Raw genomic sequence first — 22,769 nt, 5'->3', positions numbered from 1 at the left:
AGAAAGACATGAACATCAAATTTTAATTCTAAATTGAACAAATCTTTCAACTAATATAAACAAACAATAATCAATATATTTTTACAGCATTTATTAATCTTTGTTAATGTTAGTTAATAATAATGTTATTAACACCTGAGATTAATAGATGCTGTAGAAGTGTAACTAAATGTTAACTTATTTTTCTTATTAGACCAAGTCACAATACATTTAGTCACAACTTCAGTTTCATGCTGACATAAACTAATTTTAATGGGCAAAAATATAATGTTAACTGTGTAAATAGAGTTTTTTTTGGAGTTTCAGGCCATATGAAAAGTGTCAGTCGATGTGAGAACGGCTCATTTCCTGTCATTTCAAACTATGTAACTTTAATAAATGGAAAATTTGTGCGTATAGAAGTAGTCTCTCATGTCTGGAGCACAAACACTGCAGGCCGACACACATACAGTGGGGAGAACAAGTATTTGATACACTGCCGATTTTGCAAGTTTTCCTACTTACAAAGCATGCAGAAGTCTGTCATTTTTATCATAGGTACTCTTCAACTGTGAGTGACGGAATCTAAAACAAAAATCCAGAAAATCACATTGTATGATTTTTAAATGATTAATTTGCATTTTATTGCGTGACATAAGTATTTGATCACCTACCAACCAGTAAGAATTCCGGCTCTCACAGACCTGTTAGTTTTTCTTTAAGAAGCCCTCCTGTTCTCCACTCATTACCTGTATTAACTGCACCTGTTTGAACTCGTTACCTGTATAAAAGACACCTGTCCATACACTCAATCAAACAGACTCCAACCTCTCCACAATGGCCAAGACCAGAGAGCTGTGTAAGGACATCAGGGATACAATTGTAGACCTGCACAAGGCTGGGATGGGCTACAGGACAATAGGCAAGCAGCTTGGTGAGAAGGCAACAACTGTTGGCACAGTTATTAGAAAATGGAAGAAGTTCAAGATGACGGTCAATCTCCCTCGGTCTGGGGCACCATGCAAGATCTCACCTCGTGGGGCATCAATGATCATGAGGAAGGTGAGGGATCAGCCCAGAACTACACGGCAGGACCTGGTCAATGACCTGAAGAGAGCTGGGACCACAGTCTCAAAGAAACCCATTAGTAACACACTACACCGTCATGGATTAAAATCCTGCAGCGCACGCAAGGTCCCCCTTCTCAAGCCAGCGCATGTCCAGGCCCGTCTGAAGTTTCCCAATGACCATCTGGATGATCCAGAGGATGAATGGGAGAAAGTCATGTGGTCTGATGAGACAAAAATAGAGCTTTTTTTGTAGAAACCTGAAGGATCTGGAGAAGGTCTGTATGGAGGAGTGGGCCAAAATTCCTGCTGCAGTGTGTGTGCAAACCTGGTCAAGAACTACAGGAAACGTGTGATCTCTGTAATTGCAAACAAAGGTTTCTGTACCAAATATTAAGTTCTGCTTTTCTGATGTATCAAATACTTATGTCATGTAATAAAATGCAAATTAATTACTTAAAATCATACAATGTGATTTTCTGGATTTTTGTTTTGATTTTAGATTCCGTCACTCACAGTTGAAGAGTACCTATGATAAAAATTACAGACTTCTGCATGCTTTGTAAGTGGGAAAACCTGCAAAATCGGCAGTGTAGCAAATACTTATTCTCCCCACTGTATATGGGTATGTTAAATAACATTATCCAGTAATGCATAATGCATGCAGAAGATATAAGTGTAGATAAAGATGATCCAGGATGAAGCTGTGAGTGTGACGCCTGCAGTGTCTGCCTTCGCCTGCGGGGGGCGTGTGAAGTGTGTGACGCCTGCAGTGTCTGCCTTCGCCAGCGAGGGGCATGTGAGGGGTGTGACGCCTGCAGTGTCTGCCTTCGCCTGCAGGGGGCGTGTGTAGGGCGAGAGAGCTGGAGATCAGAGAGAACGAGACTGGGAATAAACCTAGAACAGCTGCAGATGTCCAGTCTTCAGGGGTTTCCAGCACACTGAACCAATGAAAACACTTCTGCAAAAATTAAACCAAAGTTTGCAAACTGACCAAAAAAACAAACAAACTGGAAATATTGTTTGGATCAGCAATTAACTTTACAATACATTTAAAAGTAAATTAATTCACATTATTATATATTTCTTACAAATATTTTAACAAAATTGCTTCTGCTTATTTTTATTTAAAAGAACTTTTGAACTTTACAACATACAAAACCAAGCAAGGTCAATAAGTCAAATTTGCCCTAATGACAAGACAAGGTTTGTTGAATGTCATGTGGTGCGACTCCTCAAAGATGTAATATTTGTGAATTATTAATACTTCATGATATTTTTGCAACAACAACAAAAAAAATAACACGTTTTACCTTGAAAACATATGATTCTATACATTAAACTGGGTTTGACTGCAATGACATTTTATTATTGAAAACCGTCCAATTTGAAGCTTTACAATTGATTCAGCTTTTATGGAAAATATGTTTTATGTAATTGTCTGTGATGCCAAGCTTGTGTAGTTAATGAGATTGTAGTGTTCAGATGGTATAAGTGTGTGTGTGTCAGTTCATAGTGCGGCGGTGAACAGCCTCTCCTTCCATCCGTCTGGAAACTTCCTCATCTCAGCCTCCAGCGACTCCACACTCAAGATCCTGGACCTGCTGGAGGGTCGGCTGCTCTACACACTGCACGGCCATCAGGTACACACCACTGACCACTGACCTCTGGACCCTGACCCTGACCCCCGACCCTGACCTCTGGACACTGATCCTGACCGCGACCCTGACCCCTGACCTTCAGCGACTCCACACTCAAGATCCTGGACCTGCTGGAGGGCCGGCTGCTCTACACACTGCACGGCCATCAGGTACACACCACTGACCTCTGACGCTGACCCCCGACCCTGACCTCTGGACCCTGACCCCCGACCCTGACCTCTGGACCCTGATCCTGACCACGACCCTGACCCCTGACCTCCAGCGACTCCACACTCAAGATCCTGGACCTGCTGGAAGGCCGGCTGCTCTACACACTGCACGGCCATCAGGTACACACCAATGACCTCTGACCCTGACCTTAACCCTGACCCCCGACCCTGACCTCTGAACCCTGATCCTGACCGCGACCCTGACCCCTGACCTCCAGCGACTCCACACTCAAGATCCTGGACCTGCTGGAAGGCCGGCTGCTCTACACACTGCATGGCCATCAGGTACACACCAATGACCTCTGACCCTGACCTTAACCCTGACCCCCGACCCTGACCCCTGACCTCCAGCAACTGATCTGACCCTGATCTCCAGCGAAGATCCTGGACCTGACCCTTGATCCTTGACCCTCCACTCACACTCCAGAACCTGTGTGCTGAAGACAGAGTTTTGGACACGAGGCAAACACTGACCTGACGACTGCTGTGCATTCTCAGACAACCTTCTTCATGCTCTAAATCACACATACACTCTTATAACTTCTGCATTATTACTTGATGCACATCGTACTTTAATCCTCAAGAGGCAGTGCATTGCACCAGGGCTGATGGAGCGCTTGGGAATCATGCTTTTGCTTGATGGGTTGAAGCGTATGTTGTTCTGCATATGAATGAATGAATCACATGACAGAGGTGATCTGTTCGTTCCAACTCTGCCACTTCACTAGGTGTTGTGTTTTCCCTTCAGCAGAGCGTTGGCTAAATCAGTCGAGTATTAAAGCGCACGCCTACATACTGAAGGTGAGTCATGTTAGCGCTCAGACCTGAAGCCTCCTAGTTAGCGTTAGTGTAGCGAACGCCTGCTAGCGTCAGTGGGATGAGCGCGTGACCTCTGTCAGCCTTCAGCTCAACACACCGCTGGAAACACAGGCAGCACATGAGGAAGTCTGCTCTAAGACGTGTTTTGGCCTGAAGTTTGAGTCTGATGTGCTGATCCGAGGTCTGATGCTGGTGTCTGACCTCATCTTCTACACGGCTGTCCCACTGAAAGGCTCTTGTTCAGTCCACACTCACAAACACTGCTGTTCGGCCTTGAAATGAGACGCTCTCCAGCTCCTGCTATAGCGTCAGTTCCAGATATACAGAGGCCTTTCAATATCACAAAGCCTTGGTCTTAATTTTAATATAAAGGATTTATTCTGCTTTATTACATGGCTTGGTTGAATTCTAATGTAGAATGCGGTGTGTTATTTCTTGATAACACACCGTTGCTAAGTATAACACACCGTTGCTAAGTAAAACACACCGTTGCTAAGTATAAAATACCGTTGCCATGGACGCAGGATTCTAACCATAGAGACGGAACGGACTATTTTCTTTAGCGGAAGCAATACAATCGTTTTTAAATCAATAAACTCCTTTTTTAAATCAATATTTTGTGTCAAATTATTTATTTATTTGGTAGGTAGCCATGTAATAAGCGGGATAATGTAGAGCGAGGCGGTTGTTATAGTGAGTACAACCCCTTCAGCCTCCGCTTCGCGTCAGGGTCCAGATCAGCCTGTCGAGGGTGTATTCGCTATAACATCCGCCTCGCTCTACATTATCCCTTACTTATTATGTGCTTGATATTTTGAGCAAGATCTAGCAACACAAATCTTTTCCCTGTGGTTTTCCTGCACTGCACACATACAGAAGAGACACGCGTCCCTGATAAGAGTTTAAATACGTCATTAACAACTAGTTCATTTCACTTCCGTACACACCGCATAGAACTTAAGTGCTTTAACATAAATGGCATAAATTCATGAAATCAAAATTGACCTCATGTGCTTTATTAGCACATGTTACTATTCTTGTGGTCAACAATCATCCATGCACGTTAATCCACAAAAAATTTTTTTTTGTTTTTTAATATTTATTCTTAATTTTTTTACTACTGTTTCTTGTATATGTACTTGTATATGTACTACTGTTTCTTGTATTGAAACGCTCTTTCCGTCTGTCTGTAGGTAGGGAATCGTAAGATGGCACTAGAACAGTTCAGAATGCTAGAATCCCGTCATTTATCCAGATCAGTGCTTAAGACATGCTTTCTTTAGGCGGTGAATGATGCCACTAATACCATTAAACTGACGAGCGCAAACCTTAGTAAATCACGTTGCATGATTCATTTAAACATCACGTCTGAAAGGGAAACTCCTACAAAGGCATCACTAACTGCAGAAATAACGGTGTTTCCGTCACTCACTTCTTCTGCGTGTCTTTAGTAAATCCTGACATTAGTGTTTAACATGTGACGAGTGTCTGCGCTGATCCAGCTGTTACGGCTCTTCTCAGCTGTAGATATTAGCATGTTTCACAGCAGATGTGCAGGTGTTGCTGCAGTGTAGAGTGTGTCTGAGCATGTGCGCACACGTGTGTGAATGTACGTGTTCCAGGCGTGTTCATCAGAAGAGACCCGTCCAGTTCACATTCCTCATGTTCATCTGCCATCATCTCTTCCTCTGCCGCTTCAGGCTGAGACACGTTCGTCTTATACAACAGCACACATGCTTTTACTCTAGCCTCAGCACACAGTACTCAGATCAGGTTACAGTCGTGCTTTTACAGTAACCATGATGAATTGCGCTATGAAGCCTGTATTGCAGTCTTTGTTGTGTTGAGTAGCCTATACAGCTGTAATCTAAATTATTCAACCCACTGCAAATCAGGTTTATTGGCAAAATGTACAGACTTTAATCTGTTTGCAATAAACAAATCAAACAAAAGTGATAGAAATAGCTCAACACAACAAACCATTTTGATTACAACTGTAACTTTATTACTAGCACACACTAGTGAATTCAGTGAGTGGATACTTGACATCGACTGTGTTACACTCCAAAACCCTTACACTCCATGAGCACAGGATGCATGAGTGTGTGTGAGAGAGAGTGAGTGAGTGTGTGTGTGTGTGTGTGTGTGTGAGTGAGTGAGTGAGAGAGTGAGTGAGTGTGTGTGTGTGTGTGTGCGAGAGAGCGTGTGGTTTGGTTTAGCCGTGTCTGGTCTGAGTTCAGCTCATGTACAGCCTAAATTTAAGTCAATATGTCTTCATGACGCTGTAATTTTCCTCCTCCAGACGCCGAGTGTTTCTTCTGTTCTCTCTGGCTCTGAGGAGTGTGTGTATAGAAGGAAACGACTGGCGTCCTTCTAGATTACAGTGCAGGATAAAGCCGTTTGTGACGGACTCTCCACTGTGGGCTGAGGGAGATGATTAGACGAATGTCCAAGCTGCTGTTATAAGACCAGCAAACGACATCAAACTATTCTTTCAACTACTTTGAGAAGCATCATTTATATTCTTCATTACGGATCGTCTCATAATGATGGTGTGTTCTCAGGGTCCTGCCACCTGTGTGAGCTTCTCCAGGACCGGAGACTTCTTCGCCTCCGCAGGCTCTGATCAACAGGTGATGCTCTGCTGTATGATCACACAGAAGTGTGTGTGTGTGTGCACAGCAGTCATCATGTGACCTGTTCTCATCATGTGACCTGTTGCAGGTGATGTTGTGGAGGACGAACTTTGACAGTGTGGATTACAGTGCAGTGCTGGAGCAGAGATGTGCTGCGGACTCCAGCGCTTCGGTTCACAGCGGCCCGCTCACACAGGTAAACACATCATCACATCATCACATGATCACATGACTACATCATCACATGATCACTCTGTAGGGCTTTAAAGTGCTTCAGCTTCCCTTGACTTACGCTTTCATGCAATCAAACAGTGTTGAAACACACTTACATGGGAGGAGAACGGTCCTCCGGATGAGGAACCTAAAAAACACTATTGCCAAATGCACACACTAATTCAAGATTTGCCTTTAAATGTTGTGTGAATGTGAAGGCAAATGTATATGCCTGTAATGTATTGTAATGCAGTGAGCCCTGCTGAATCTGCATATATATATATATATTTAGCTGAGTTGTGATTTTGGTCTTTTGCGTTGGCCTCGCTGACTGCACACTAACCCTTCAGCATGCAACGCAACGTGTCCTAATTCAGGAAAATAAGTGCTTCGTTTTAATGAATCAGTGGCTAATCAGACTGAACACAGGAGTCGTGAATCACTTCCTCACTGAATTATCTCACGTGACTCACATGAACTTTATATGAATACAGTGTGTTGATCATGAGAGTAAAGACAGGGTTTCCGCGGATCCTTAAAAAGTCTTAAATTAGATTTGTAAAATTTAAGGCCATATAAAGTCTTAAAAAGTCTTATTTTTACTTATGAAATGTCTTAAATTTTCTATGGCAATTTGACTTAGACATATCTAAATGTTTTCCAAATTCAAACTATCTAATTAGCATACTTTTTTATTTATTATTCTGTCTTTGTGTATTTGCTTGTTCACGTGACATTTCGCGCCACATTCGCGTTAGCATATTAGCCTACGTCTGTGTCCTGCACGCGAGAGGAGAGCGGGAGAAGCGAGTTGGTAAATGTCAGTTCAATTGTAAGTTAATTCTTTATGTGCTCAGGAGTGTGTGATGTGTAGTCTATGACAGTGGTTCTCAACTCCAGTCCTCGGGACCCGCTGCTCTGCACATTTTGTATGTCTCTCTTATCTGACACACTCAAATCAGTTCATGGAGTCTCTCCTGACGAGCTGATGATCTGGTTCAGGTGTGTTAAATAAGGGAGACATACAAAATGTGCAGGGCAGCGGGTCCCGAGGACTGGAGTTGAGAACCACTGGTCTATGATGATATTGTAATCATTGTTTTAACGATGTACAAGGCACTGCGAGCTGACATCGCTTTTGTTTCTCATGCTTTGCTTTCACTGCGTGATGTGTGCAGTTATAGGTATGCCCCCAAATTAGTTTTTGTCTTAGATTTATATCATATTATATTATGTTATGTTATCATACAATATCGCATCAGCAAGAGACGAGTGACGTTTTCCCATGCACAGTTGCAAATATGATATTTATTTTATATAACAGTTAAATGAACAATAAATGAACACTGAGGGCCCTATTTTAACGATCTGAAACGCAAGTATCAAGCGCGAAATGCAAGTAACTTTGTGGGCGGATCTCGGGCGCTGTTGCTATTAAAACACACCAGTTTTTTTAACTTGTTGCACCCAGCGCAATTGACTTTGTACACGACGCATGTATCATTCCTATTTTGCACCCGACGCACAGCGGACTTTTCCCTCCACAGACGCACGTCAGTAAATTAGGGAATGAACTTGCGCTCCCGGGGGCGGTTCAGCGAAGAGAGGAGGCGTGTTCCGGCGCAAACGTTCCCTGGTGCTATTTTGCAGTTTCAGTAAACAATTCCGCCACTGACCAGGAGAAACCTCGTCTAAAGTCAGTGGCGTGTTATTCAGAGGCTATTTTAAGGGCGCGTGCTTAGCCATAATGTAGCGTGTGCACAACACACACACACTTTGCTTCTCTCTTCTTAGGGCTGCACGATTAATCGAAATAAAATCGCACGCGATTTGACAAAGGCTGCGATTATTTTATGCGCAGCTTGTCAGTGGAGTGCGGCTGATTGGTAGTAAATACTGCTCCATCTGAACGCCAGAGGGCGCTCTCACGCAAACACGATAAATATGCCCCGCCGCAGAAGTACAATAATGCGCATCTTTCCAGGAAATCCCTATCGCTGTAGCTGAATAAACAGAAGATTGAAACGCTTCGATTTAACATGACTTATAAATACACGACTGCCTTATTCTGTGTAAGAAGGCACATCATCTCACAGAAGGAGGAGCTCAGCTGTCGTTATGAAGTGAGTTTGGAGTACATGCATGTTATTAAATGTTGCATGTTATTAAAAAGAGGTTCATAAATGCTTCTCATGTTTTGGAAAGATGTTTGACGCGTGTTGTTTTTTCAAATTCACGTTATAAGTGACTCAAACTCACAGTGCTTTCAGATAGAGCAGCGTTTACAGAGCCGTACATCAATGACAAACTGCGCATAAAAAAATAATCGCAGCCTTTGCGATTTTTAAAATCGTGATAAGCCATCTCGATTTAAGTGCGATTACATGTAAATTCCGATTAATCGTGCAGCCCTATCTCATCTACACAGACGCAGCAGTTCACATTTTGCAAACCATACATAATTACAAGGAAAAATATTACCACACGAGGGAAATCATTGTGGTGTCCATGAAGATGTAAAAAAATAGGCATAAATCTAGCTTACACATTTACCCAAATTATTATACTTATATATTATTATATATTATATTTATACAAAATTATTATCCTGATTAAGCGAAGCTAATTTGGGTGTGTTTATCCATCCCCATACAATGTCACTTCTCTGTGTTTTACGGCCCTGACGAGAACGTCGGTCTCCTCGGCTGTGAACCGCTCCTGGCGTGCGTCTGGCAAATCCGCCGTTATAATAGCAATCCGCCATGGAACAAGCGCGCCTGCTCTTAAAGGGAATGTGAGATGACGCTCTGATTGGTTTATTTCACGTTACGCCCAAACCACACCTATGAGTAATGAAGCTGCTTCAGACCAACACATTTTAGATTTGCGTCGGGCGCAATAGTAATTTATCCCGCCGGTATAATAGCAACAGCCCCCAAGAGCCGCCCACAAAGTTACTTGCGTTTCGCTTTGATACTTGCGTTTCAGATCGTTAAAATAGGGCCCATAGTCTTCGTAGTCTGTTGTCAACAACAGGCTGCCATGGCACCAGTACAAAAACACAATCAGTAAAATATTATCTAATTATTATCAACAAAACTTTAAAAATATCAATACATATTTTTGTCAATATTGCACACCCCTAATGCACGGTAAATCATTTTGATTTCTTCGGGTCTTAAAAAGGTCTTAACCTTAAATTTGACTTTAAAAAGTGTGCAGCAACCCTGAAAGAGCTCTAATTGTTCATGACACATGCTGTTTGAGACCGGTTTGTTGATAATGAGTGTTTAGAAAGTTTATAAACTACAAAAAAGGGTGAAATACATTAGAGAGAAGTTATATCCAAGAAATATTAATTCAGTATCAAATAAATATTGTTCAGTCACTCCTTGAACTGAACCATCACTCTACTGTACTGCTAGACAGGAAATATGATTCATTATTTCACACATTCCATGTTTTGTCTTTTAATGTTTTTTCAATTTTAATAATCAAAAATTAAAGTATGATTCATAAACACTTAACTGAATAATTTACTAACTTTTTAATAATAATAGTTACATTTTCAGAAACTCTGTGTTGTCCAGTGGAATTTTGTTGTCCAAAAACAATAGTAATCAAATGAATGCATAAACTTTAACAGTTAAATTTTGTCTTATAAAATGTAATCAAATTAAATTTGAACAATTTGAACCTTTCAGTTTTTTGCAAACAATGTGCTGCACAACTAAGGTTCACTGTTAGAAATTGTGGGAAATTCCTTAAAAACAGTATTATTGTTATTATTACTCATTATTATTGATTATTTATTATTACCACAGAGGACCTTTGAGAGGCACATTCTACTCTACAATAGTAATATATTTCTGTCTTAAACTGGACTTTTATTTTGGCGTGTTCTGAGTTTTGAGTCTGTGTATCTACTGATGAAACGCTGCTGAAGAGACTCTCAGATGAAGTTTGTGTGTTCGTACAGTGAGACACAGACGAGATCAAACTGAGACAGACTCAGATTCACACAAATATTCACACACACTCATCCATATCTGTGTGCAGTCCTACGTCTGATTTATTCATACAGAATTTGAGATTCTGTGACATTCTACGCACACTTTTATGATTCCGTCTGTGTTTTCTTCATGCTGGAAATCATATGGGTCTACATTTATATGAGAGGCATACTTGAAGATTTCATCAGGATGAACATCTGTTGGTTGAACATATGTTGATGGCCTTTCCTGAAAGTTTAAGAAATATAGACTGGGACATTGCGTGAGTCAAGCAGCAGAACCTCCTGACCGTGAACAAGGAGAACCTCCTGACCGTGAACGAGGAGAACCTCCTGACCGTGAACGAGGAGAACCTCCTGACCGTGAACGAGGAGAACCTCCTGACGGTGAACAGGAAAACCTCCTGACGGTGAACGAGTAGAACCTCCTGACGGTGAACGAGGAGAACCTCCTGACACCTCCTGGTGATCGTGTAGAACCTCCTGACAGTGAACGCGTAGAACCTCCTGACCGTGAACATGGAGAACCTCCTAACCGTGAACGTGGAGAACCTCCTGACCTTGAACGAGTAGAACCTCCTGCGGGTGAACGAGTAGAACCTCCTGACGGTGAACGAGTAGAACTTCCTGATGGTGAACGAGGAGAACCTCTTGACAGTGAACGAGCAGAACCTCCTGGCCCTGACCGTGAAGGAGGAGAACCTCCTGACCGTGAAGGAGGAGAACCTCCTGTGAACGAGGAGAAAGTCCGGTGAACGAGGAGAAAGTCCGGTGAATGAGGAGAACCTCCTGACGGTGAACGAGGAGAACCTTCTGGTGGTGAACAAGGAGAACCTCCTGACTGTGAACGAGGAGAACCTCCTGACCGTGAACGAGGACAACCTCCTGACGGTGAACGAGGACAACCTCCTGACGGTGAACGAGGACAACCTCCTGACGGTGAACGATGAGAACCTCCTGACGGTGAACGAGGAGAACCTCCTGACACCTCCTGGTGAACGAGGAGAACCTCCTGACAGTGAACGAGGAGAACCTCCTGACCGTGAACGAGGAGAACCTCCTGACAGTGAACGAGTAGAACCTCCTGGCCCTGACTGTGAACGAGGAGAACCTCCTGTGAACGAGGAGAATCTCCTGACGGTGAACGAGGAGAACCTCCTGACGGTGAACGAGGAGAACCTCCTGACACCTCCTGGTGAACGAGTAGAACCTCCTCACAGGGAATGAGTAGAATCTCCTGACCGTGAACGAGGAGAACCTCCTGACCGTGAACGAAGAGAACCTCGTGACACCTCCTGGTGAACGAGTAGAACCTCCTGACAGTGAACGAAGAGAACCTCCTGACACCTCCTGGTGAACGAGTAGAACCTCCTGACAATGAACGAGTAGAATCTCCTGACGGTGAACGAAGAGAACCTCCCGACGGTGAACGAGGAGAACCTCCTGACCGTGAACGAGGACAACCTCCTGACCGTAATTGAGTAGAACCTTCTGACAGTGAACGAGTAGAACCTCCTGACCGTGAACAAGGAGAACCTCCTGGCCCTGACCGTGAACGAGGAGAACCTCATGACCGTGAACAAGGAGAACCTCCTGACAGTGAACGAGTAGAACCTCCTGACCGTGAACGAGGACAACCTCCTGACCGTGAACGAGGACAACCTCCTGACCGTAAACGAGTAGAACCTTCTGACAGTGAACGAGTAGAACCTCCTGACCGTGAACAAGGAGAACCTCCTGGCCCTGACCGTGAACGAGGAGAACCTCATGACCGTGAACAAGGAGAACCTCCTACCGGAATTCTTAAGTAGCAAATGTTTGTGCATGACTCTAAGCATATATTTCGCGAACTATACATTGTCATTTTCATCGCCCATCTGTATTAACGTCTTCTGGTATCAAGTAATGAAAATATCCACACTGGCTGTCAAACTTCTCATTTATTTAGTTAAAACTTTGTAATTACAACTCTGTACACAATGAACACACCACCGTCCCGAACTCCGGTTCAACTTCCTGGTTTCGCGTGGGGAAGCCGAGGGGATGTTCCACTAGGTTGAAATAGAGGGGTTTCGCGGGTGATTGGTGGTGGGAACCATTATTGCAGTGGTGTTTTTGTGGTTATCACTAATATGGGTTTTTCTCTCTACAAATGTGATTTTGGTGGGGGAAAACATTTGGTATGTGTTTGTATATTTGTTGGTTGCTTGTTTGGTTTATTATTTGGTTATTATTGTGTGATTACATGGTTAATTGTTTTGTTAGCAATGGGGCAATCTAGTGGGTGGGGCTACAGCTAGCCTAAGGCTGTATTAGGCCCCATGGCCTCAGTTGCAGGGTGCTGTGCAGAGAGAGAGAACTGTGACATAGTATTGCTGATCGGTAAAGTGTGCAGGGTCTTGAGAGACGTAGCCTGGCAACTTAATGCCTATTTATTTTCTTTTTGAACATTTTTTGTTTTGCGTTTTTTTTACTATCCTGACACTGTAAATAAAAATAAAATAAAAATAAACAAGAGACTTTTTTAGAAAACTTGCATCTTCCCTGACTCCGCCATCGGTTATCCGCCACATTTGGTGTCAGAAGTGGGATAAGGAGTCAGGCGGAGGTGAAGTATTACATCAAGCCAAGATGTCCAACAGAAGGGAGAGGAAGAAGGCGGAAGAAGATGGAGCGATAGGGGGCAACACTGAGCATACGGAGCTCACTCCAGAACCCGCCACAACTGATCCTGCCATCAACCGGATGGCAAGGATGTTCGAATCCTTTATGGAGGTGCAACGGGCCAGAGATGAGCGGCTGGAGAAGGAGACATCCAGGCAAGCCCATCAGTTCCAAGTTCTCACCCATCAGGTGACTCAGCTACAGCTGGATGTGGAGGTAACTCGGGAACGGGGGACCATACCGCTTCCACCGGACCTACCGGAGCCTACACATGAGCCACCATCAACCCCCAGCCAACGGCCTAGAGGCTACGAACCAAAGATGGCTAAGCTGAAAGACTGATAACATCGAGCACTACCTAACCACCTTTGAACGGCTCGCAACAGTCTTTGACTGGCCAAAGGAGGACTGGGCCATTCATCTCATTCCTCTCCTGACTGGCAAGGCCCTGAGTGCATTTGTAGCTATGGATCCAGAGAGCACTTTGGACTATGACCTTAGGAGGCAGTGCTAAAGGAGGCAGTCCTAAAGGAGGCAGTGCTAAAAAAATGAGATCAACTCAGAGACTTACCGCCTGCAGTTCAGAGCCTTGGAGACCAGCCTGGAGGAGACGCCACAAGAGCTTTACGTCCGGCTGAAGGATCTCTTCTGCAAGTGGGTCAAGTACGACCGGAGCAGCAAAGAGGACCTCATGGAAACTATGGTGCTGGAACAGTATCTCAGAGTCCTCTATCCAGAGGTGAAGACCTGGGTCAAAGAGCACAACCCAGCAACTGCAGCTGAGGCAGCCAGACTGGTGGAGAACTTTGTGGCAGTACACAGAGGCCCCAGGAACTACCGCTATGCTGGAATGCTGGACAGACAAGCCCGGGGTAAGTCTGTGGGTGCTGGTAGAGGAGTTGATTTTGAAGCTACCCCTAGCCACAATAGAAACACACTGCCCCTTCCCCCAGATAGTGGCAAGCCCCAAAGCATATCATGTTTTAATTGTGGTAGGGAAGGTCATAAGAGCCCCTCTTGCCCCCTCAGAAAATCTAAGTGCACCCACCTGTGTTATGTTCCCAACCCCACCCCACCCTTCAAGACCCAGCAGAACAGGGACCCTGTTATTACCATCGAGCTTAATGGCAAGCTGGTCACAGCTCTCATAGACACAGGCTGTTCACAGACATTGGTGCAAGCTGATCTAGTCCCCCAGGAGTTCAAGAACTTTAATGACAAGCTTACTGTCTTTTGTGTTCATGGTGATCAGAGCGAGCACAGCACAGCGGATGTGTATGTTAGAGTGTGTGGTCAGACATACCTACTTAGGGTAGGGCTAGTCCCAAAACTCCCCTATCCAGTGTTGTTGGGGCAGGATCTCCCTGTACTGCCGGAACTAGTGAGCAAGACTGCTTGGTGTGGGGTAGTCACTAGAGCTATGGCCAGGGAGCAACACCAAGAAGACCTGTCTGAATTGCCTTATCATGGAGAGGATTTTCCAGTACAGCCACATACACTAGGGAAGAGAGGTGTGAGAGGCGCAGACAAATGGTTGGAGAGATGTTAGAACATTCTCACATGCAGCCAGAGTCAGATGTTGATTCCCCTAATTTGTATGAGGCGGACGTAACTTTTAGGATTGATCTTGCTAAAGAACAGCGTGCAGACCCCACCCTGAGCCCATTGTTTAAGAAAGCAGAGGGTGGTTCTTGTTTTGTTCCTGCACTTGGGAAAGAAGGGTACATTTTGCAGAACAACCTCCTTCATAGGCAGAGTGAGGAGGGACTTCAGCTAGTGGTGCCCCACAAATTCAGAAAAGAGGTGCTGGAGCTAGGTCACACTATACCATGGGCTGGACACTTAGCTTATATGAAAACACTGCAGAGAATAGGCAAGCGTTTTTATTGGCCAGGGCTATTTGGAGAAGTGAAGAGCTGTCGTAAGTCCTGTCCCCAGTGCAAGCTATCGGGAGGCAAAGGCCTTGCCCATGCCCCTTTAATTCCCTTACCTGTTGTGGACACTCCCTTTCAACGGATAGGAATAGATATAGTTGGACCCCTGGGGAGAAGCACGTCAGGGAACAGATTCATTTTGGTTATCTGTACCTATCAGTGATGCGCGGGTCAATGTATAAACAACCCGCACCCGACCGACGTTTTCAACTAACCCGCCCGCAACTCGGACCGCAAAAAAAAAAAGAAGAAAATATTGTACCCGACCCGCTTCCTGGCCCGCATTTTTTTAAAGTAGTAAATGCATAGCAAGAAGTACACATGACAAAGCCAGCACTTTGGTCATCATCTTTCATTATTTCGGCAAATGTCTCCCACATTTTGCTCTTTCTGTTTTTTGTATTTGCGGAGCTTCCACTCCCCAGTCTTCACCTTTTCTCTTGCCGCCTCCATCTCTACCTGCAGACTGAGCTCGTGCCTTCGCGCCAGTTATTCAGCCAATAAAGTGTAGCAGGCCTATGTATTTCATAGAAAATTGCATGTGAGCGGAGTGTGGAGCGGGAGCGAGCGGGCGGATCTTGGACAGAGCGCAGAGCGGCATTTTTAAAAGGATGGAGCGTCGCCCTATTTCCCGCTCCAATTTCGCTCCGTGCACACCACGATTCTGAAGCATGCTCAGCCTGACTCAGTTGATGACTGCAAGATGGATTCTATTTTCAGTCAAAACTCGGCTCAATAATGGAGTTCAAAAAGTAGGCTACTTCAAAAAGGAAAATAAGAAGTCATACAGGTAGGCTACACTATAATATAAAACTAACTATAATGTGGTAGAAGAAAACGAATGTGGAGACATCGTTTCAGTCAGTAAAGATTCATTTTGGAATCTAAAAAGACACATCTCTCGAAAACATGCAGTGTGCTATCTGAACACGCTGGGAAGAAAGCAAAAGGTTAGCAAATTGAATGGCCTACGGTAACTTGTAACAAAGTGTAAATTAAATATAGTGTAATATTCAAACAATTGATACAAGCCCATTTCAATTTTAATCCTGCGCGCTGCGCAAAAGTTCAGTTATAAGAATGTTGGCCTAATAGAATTTAGCCAACTTTTAAAACGTTTATGTATATTTTTTTATATTTTTGTTTATATTAATTTTATTTATATTATTAGGCCCATTTATTCGTTTTATTTTACAGCAGTTTATGTGTACAATGGATATAAGCCCATTTAAATTTTAATCGTGCGCGTTGCGCAAAAGTTAACTTATCAAAATTCTGGCCTAATAGTAAATTTATTTAAAAGAAATGTATGTAGGCTATATTTTTGTTTATATAATTGTTATTTATATTATTAGGCCCATTTATTCGTTAAATTTTACAGGACTTTGTGTAGGCTATATTCCTTATAGCCTATAGGCCTAATTTGAAATAAAACATTTCTATTTGAAAAATGTTGTTGTTGCTCATTAGTTGTTTAGGAGGTAAGGCTGTGGTCTAAGCTAACAGTGATATACATGTAGATTTTTTTTCCTTTTTTGGAGCGAGCGGGGGGCGATTTTGGTGGAGCGCGGAGCAAACTGCGTTGAGCGCTGAGCGATAATGAGCGGAGCGGCCTGATGTTTGAGCGGGGGAGCGGAGGGGTGGACAGTTCCGTGAGCGATGAGCGGAGATTCTCACCGCTCCACTCCGCTCATATGCTCTCTAGTACTATATAAATTACAAAGGTTTAATTGGCATCTTTATTTCAAACGACCCGACCGACCGCGACCCGAATATCATTAAAAATATTTTTGGATGACTCGTAACCGCGGGTGACCGCGGGTGACCGCAGGCACCCGCTCATTTCGGATCAACCCGCGCATCACTGGTACCTATGCAACCAGATACCCAGAAGCTTTCCCGATGAGAGAGGTCACTACCAAGAAGGTTGCTACGGCCATGTTACACCTGTTCTCCAGGGTAGGGATTCCCCGGTAGGTCCTAACAGATCAGGGCCCCAACTTTATGAGCAAAACCCTCCAACAAGATTATGATCTGTTAGGGGTAAAAAGAGTCAGAACCACTCCTTACCACCCACAGACAGATGGACTAGTTGAGCGGTTCAACCAGACCCTTGTGAACATGCTCAGGAAGTTTGTGGATGACACTGGAAAGGACTGGGACCAGTGGCTACCTTACCTGTTGTTCGCATACAGGGAGGTCCCTCAGGCATCAACAGGATTCTCACCCTTCGAGCTCCTGTATGCACATCAGATACGAGGTCCACTGGATGTTTTGAAGGAGACCTGGGAAGGAGAGACCTCAGGCAAGACAGACATCATCTCGTATGTCCTGAAGATGAGGGAGAAGCTTGCAGCTGCAACTGCTATGGCTCAGGAGAACCTCCAGAGGGCGCAAGTTCGGCAGAAGGTGTGGTATGATCGGTCAGCCCGTACCCGCTGCTTCCAGCCTGGTGAGAAGGTCTTGCTGTTGTTGCCAAGCTCAGACAACAAGCTGCTTGCAAAATGGCAGGGGCCCTATTCTGTGACCAGGAAGATGGGACACGTGACCTACAAAGTCCACATGCCAGACCGGCGCAGGAAACATCAGGTCTTCCACGTCAATATGCTAAAGAAGTGGAGTGAGAGGCCGGAGCCGGCAGTGTCTGCAATGCTAATCCGTGCGGTTGAGGAGGAGGAGGAGTACAGCGAGCAGTACTTGCCTGGCCGTGAGGAGAAGAGCAAGCTGGATCTGAGTCATCTGCCGGAGGGTCGACAGCTTGAGCTCAGCCACTTCTTACCTGAAGACCTTTGTGGAGCGACCAGGATGGACAGCATTGGTGGAGCACCGGATTGTGCTGAAGGACGAGCAGCCGGTGAGACAGCCTCCCTACCGGGTACCAGAACGCCTGCTACCGGTCCTGAAGGAGGAGCTGGACATGATGCTACAGCTTGGGGCGATTGAGCCTTCCTTCAGTGAGTGGAGCAGCCCAATCATCCTGGTTCCTAAGAAGGACGGTGGCCTACGGTTCTGCCTGGACTTCAGGAAGGTCAACACCCAGGCCAAGTTTGATCCTTACCCCATGCCAAGGATTGATGACCTGGTGGAGCGCTTGGGTAAGGCAAAGTTCCTGACCACCCTTGACCTTTGCAAAGGTTACTGGCAGGTGCTTTTGTCAAAGGAGAGCAAGGAGCTGACGGCCTTCAGAACGCCGTTTGGTCATTTTCAGTTCACCGTGCTTCCATTTGGGTTGCATGGAGCGCCACCCACATTCCAGCCCCTGATGGACAGAGTCCTCAGGGGGACAGAGGGCTTTGCCGCCGCCTAGTTTGATCACATTGTCATTTATAGTGCCAGCTGGGTGGAGCATTTACGTCATCTGCAGCGTGTCCTCTCCTTGGTGAAGGAGGCGGCCCTGACCATCCACCCGAAAAAATGTGCCTTGGCCAAGGAAGAGACTTCCTACCTTGGCTTTGTGCTGGGCCGAGGTGTCATCCGCCCTCAAGTAGGGAAGGTAGAGGCCATCATGGCTGCAGAGCGACCAACCACCAAGAAACAGGTGCGTTCCTTTTTAGGGCTGGTGGGTTGGTACAGACGCTTTATTCCAAACTTTTCTGAGAAAGCTGTTGTGTTGACTGAGCTGACCCGCAAATGTCAGCCAAATAAGGTTGATTGGACTGAGGAGTGTGAGGCAGCTTTTAAAGACTTGAAGGGCTCCTTGTGCAAGGAGCCTGTGCTCCTCAGCCCAGACTTTGAGAAACTTTTCACGGTGCAGACCGATGCCTCAGAGAGAGGGTTGGGGGCTGTTCTGTTGCAGGGGGACAGTGGACAACTCCAACCGGTGGCCTACATTAGCCGTAAGCTGCTGCCGAGGGAATGTAACTACTCCACGGTGGAGAAAGAGTGCCTGGCAATTAAGTGGGCATTGGACTCCTTCAGATACTATTTGCTTGGGCGCAAATTTGTCCTGGAGACTGATCACCGAGCATTGTCTTGGCTGGGACAAATGAGGGATTCTAATGCAAGGATCACACGGTGGTTCTTGGCAGTTCAGCCATTTGACTTTGACGTTTTGTACAGGGCTGGAAAATTGAAATTGAACAGCGGACTTCCTGTCTAGGATGCCACAGGGGGCATCTCCAGAAGGGGGGGGGATGTCACAAAATGTTTGTGCATGACTTCAAGCATATATTTCGTAAACTATACATTGTCATTTTCATCGCCCATCTGTATTAACGTCTTTTGGTATCAAGTAATGAAAATATCCACACTGGCTGTCAAACTTCTCATTTATTTAGTTAAAACTTTGTAATTACAACTCTGTACACAATGAACCCACCACCGTCCCGAACTCCAGTTCAACTTCTGGTTTCGCGTGGGGAAGCCGAGGGGATGTTCCACTAGGTTGAAATAGAGGGGTTTCGCGGGTGATTGGTGGTGGGAGCCATTATTGCAGTGGTGTTTTTGTGGTTATCACTAATATGGGTTTTTCTCTCTACAAATGTGATTTTGGTGGGGGGAAACATTTGGTATGTGTTTGTATATTTGTTGGTTGCTTGTTTGGTTTATTATTTGGTTATTATTGTGTGATTACATGGTTAATTGTTTTGTTAGCAATGGGGCAATCTAGTGGGTGGGGCTACAGCTAGCCTAAAGGGGGTCGCACACCGGACGCGCAGCTCAGCGGCGCGCCGCGCAGCGCCACGTCTTTTAAATTCGAACACATTATTCTCTATGAGAGTACACACACCGGCGGCGCCTTTCGGCGTCTGTCCGCGGCGGCTCAGGAACGTGTTCAAAGTCCTGCCGCGCCACAGAGCGCCATTTACATAGTTTTATATTAAATTTACATGTATGTGTCTCAAATCGTAGTTAATGTATATACGGACTTCACCCTGTGCTGCAATATACATTTAGTTTTATATTTATTTACAGAAATCAGAAAATTGCTGATGTTATCGGATTTTCAGATGAGAGTTGTCCTAGACGTGGCGCGACGCGGCGCTGAGCTGCGCGGCCGGTGTGCGGCCGCCTTAAGGCTGTATTAGGCCCCATGGCCTCAGTTGCAGGGTGCTGTGCAGAGAGAGAGAACTGACATAGTATTGCTGATTGGTAAAGTGTGCAGGGTCTTGAGAGACGTAGCCTGGCAACTTAATGCCTATTTATTTTCTCTTTGAACAGTTTTTGTTTTGCATTTTTGACTATCCTGACACTGTAAATATTTTCACGTATTTGGGAAAAAAATATATGTGGAAAAATTAAAATAAACAAGAGACTTTTTTAGAAAACTTGCATCTTCCCTGACTCCGCCATCGGTTATCTTGCCACAAGGAGAACCTCCTGACCATGAACGAGGAGAACCTCCTGACCATGAACGAGGAGAACCTCCTGACGGTGGACGAGGAGAACCTCCTGACGGTGAACGAGGAGAGTGACGGTGAACGAGGAGAACCTCCTGACGGTGAATGAGGAGAAACTCCTGTGAACGAGGAGAACCTCCTGACGGTGAATGAGGAGAACCTCCTGACCGAGTACGAGGAGAACCTCCTGACGGTGAACAAGGAGAACCTCCTGACCGTGAACGAGGAGAAACTCCTGTGAACAAGGAGAACCTCCTGACGGTGAACGAGGAGAACCTCCTGACGGTGAAAGAGGAGAACCTCCTAACCCTGAACGAGGAGAACCTCCTGACGGTGAACGAGGAGAACCTCCTGACCCTGACCGTGAACGAGGAGAACCTCCTGACGGTGAACGAGGAGAACCTCCTGATGGTGAACGAGGAGAAACTCCTGTGAACGAGGAAAACCTCCTGACGGTGAAAGAGGAGAACCAACTGACCGTGAACAAGGAGAACCTCCTCACGGTGAACGAGGGGAACCTCCTCACGGTGAACGAGGAGAACCTCCTGACGGTGAACGATGAGAATTCTGATGGTGATTCTGTGTGAATCACAGTAAACACCTGCTTACAAGTGTGTAATATCTGTGAATGAAAGCTGTTCATTTGAGTTATATATGTTGTGTACTTCACAGTTAAGCACAAACTCACTTTATTTTGATGCATTTTTCAGAAAACAAGACTTAATATCTTCAGTCATTTTGCTTCTTCTCCAGTAAATGTATCTTGATTTAAGAATGATCAGATATTTGTGCTGGAAAACGAGACAGAAACACTGAGGAAGAACATCAATATTAGCAGTGCATGTACTGGTATCTACTGTAGTGTTGAAGATCATTCACAGCTGTGTTGATAATATCAGTTATGATGACAACATCACATAAAACTAATAAACACCCTGATCAATATCTGGATCAAAAACAGTCAAAACAACAGTATTGAATGAAATCTGTGTCTTACTCCTGATGTAGATGCTGTGCCAGGAACACTACTAAATAACGACTCTCTGAAAAACGGTTCTCTGAAGTGAATCAGTCTTCCCATACTACTGCACAACTTTATGTTGCTTCTAATGGCCGTAGATAAACTAACTCATGGAAATTTTCAGTTATTTTGATCTTTGTAGTAAAATTTTGCTCTGACAGCAATTGATCATATAATATTGAATGTAAGGCTTTGTGTTGAGAGGTTCTTTCCCTCCACATTGGGCAGTAAACTGGTGTAATGGTGGATCGCTCACAGCAGAAGTGTGTGTGCGTGTGTGTGTGTGTGTGTGTGTGTGTGTGTGTGTTGGGTGCATCTGTGTAGCTCTGGATTGCCCTTCACAGGGTCAGAATCTCATCTTTAAATAATAGCTTTCAGACCAACATTGATTGAGTATTTTTAGCAACTCCTTGCCGAGACTGGGAAATGTAGGAGTGGTTAAAAATTAAAGTCTGTGGTGAGATGTTGGAGTGTGTGTAGAGTTTCCTCACCTGAGCTCACTTTCACACGGATCGATGGCCGATAGAGGAACACGCTCCACTCCTTCATTAACACACACGCCTCTACATCAGGAAAACATCATGCATGTGTTGGACCAAGGAAATCTCTGTTTTCTCCCTAACAACAGTTAAAGTTTAACCAAAATTATATTTTGTGCTGCTAAAAACTAGGTCTTTTTTCAAATTCTGTTTCATTTATTTATTTACTTAATTTTTTCAAATTATGATTTTTCACAAAAAAATAAATCTGGATTTATTTTGATTTCATATTTTGTAGATCTGCAACTAGTGATTATTTTGATAATCAATTAATCTGTTGATTATTTGTTCGATTACTCTATTAGTAAGATGAAAAATCCAAAAGTATGAATTCATAAATTTTTGTAATAAAAATGTATAAATTTAAGCAACAATTAAAAGTTTAACCAAAATTATATTTTTGAATCCGTTTTTTATTTTTACTCAATTATTATATTAATACAACACAAATCTACATTTTGTTTTAATGATTAGATAAAAGTTTAATATCCCCCCCCCCAAAAAAGCTTTTCTAATTAAAATCATGGAATTTATCAACAATTTATTATTTTTATGGCCCTAAAGATTATTGATAAATTTATAATAATGTTTATCAGTTTTTAATAATTGTGACTCTGGAGTTGTGTGTGACTCTGGATGTGTGTGACTCTGGAGTTGTGTGTGACTCTGGATGTGT

At 44.3% G+C, this 22,769-nt stretch overlaps 1 protein-coding gene across 4 annotated transcripts in view; it reads left to right on the top strand.

Annotated features, from left to right (window-relative positions):
• poc1a (POC1 centriolar protein A) overlaps window positions 1-22,769 on the top strand; it is a 145,548-nt gene that overhangs the window by 29,222 nt on the left and 93,557 nt on the right. For all 4 annotated transcript variants that reach the window (XR_014201842.1, XR_014201843.1, XM_082155065.1 and 1 more), the window contains exons 7-9: window positions 2,556-2,689; window positions 6,300-6,368; window positions 6,460-6,567. Coding sequence is in view for 2 of the 4 variants with exons in the window: in XM_082155065.1 (XP_082011191.1) it covers window positions 2,556-2,689; window positions 6,300-6,368; window positions 6,460-6,567 (311 nt within the window). In the remaining 2 variants the exon portion in view is untranslated. The remainder of the gene's footprint in view (window positions 1-2,555; window positions 2,690-6,299; window positions 6,369-6,459; window positions 6,568-22,769) is intronic.

This window comes from Leuciscus leuciscus, assembly GCF_965113295.1.
Source record: "Leuciscus leuciscus genome assembly, chromosome: 23".
Taxonomy (NCBI): domain Eukaryota; kingdom Metazoa; phylum Chordata; class Actinopteri; order Cypriniformes; family Leuciscidae; genus Leuciscus; species Leuciscus leuciscus.
This window is presented reverse-complemented; position numbering and strand designations above follow the sequence as displayed.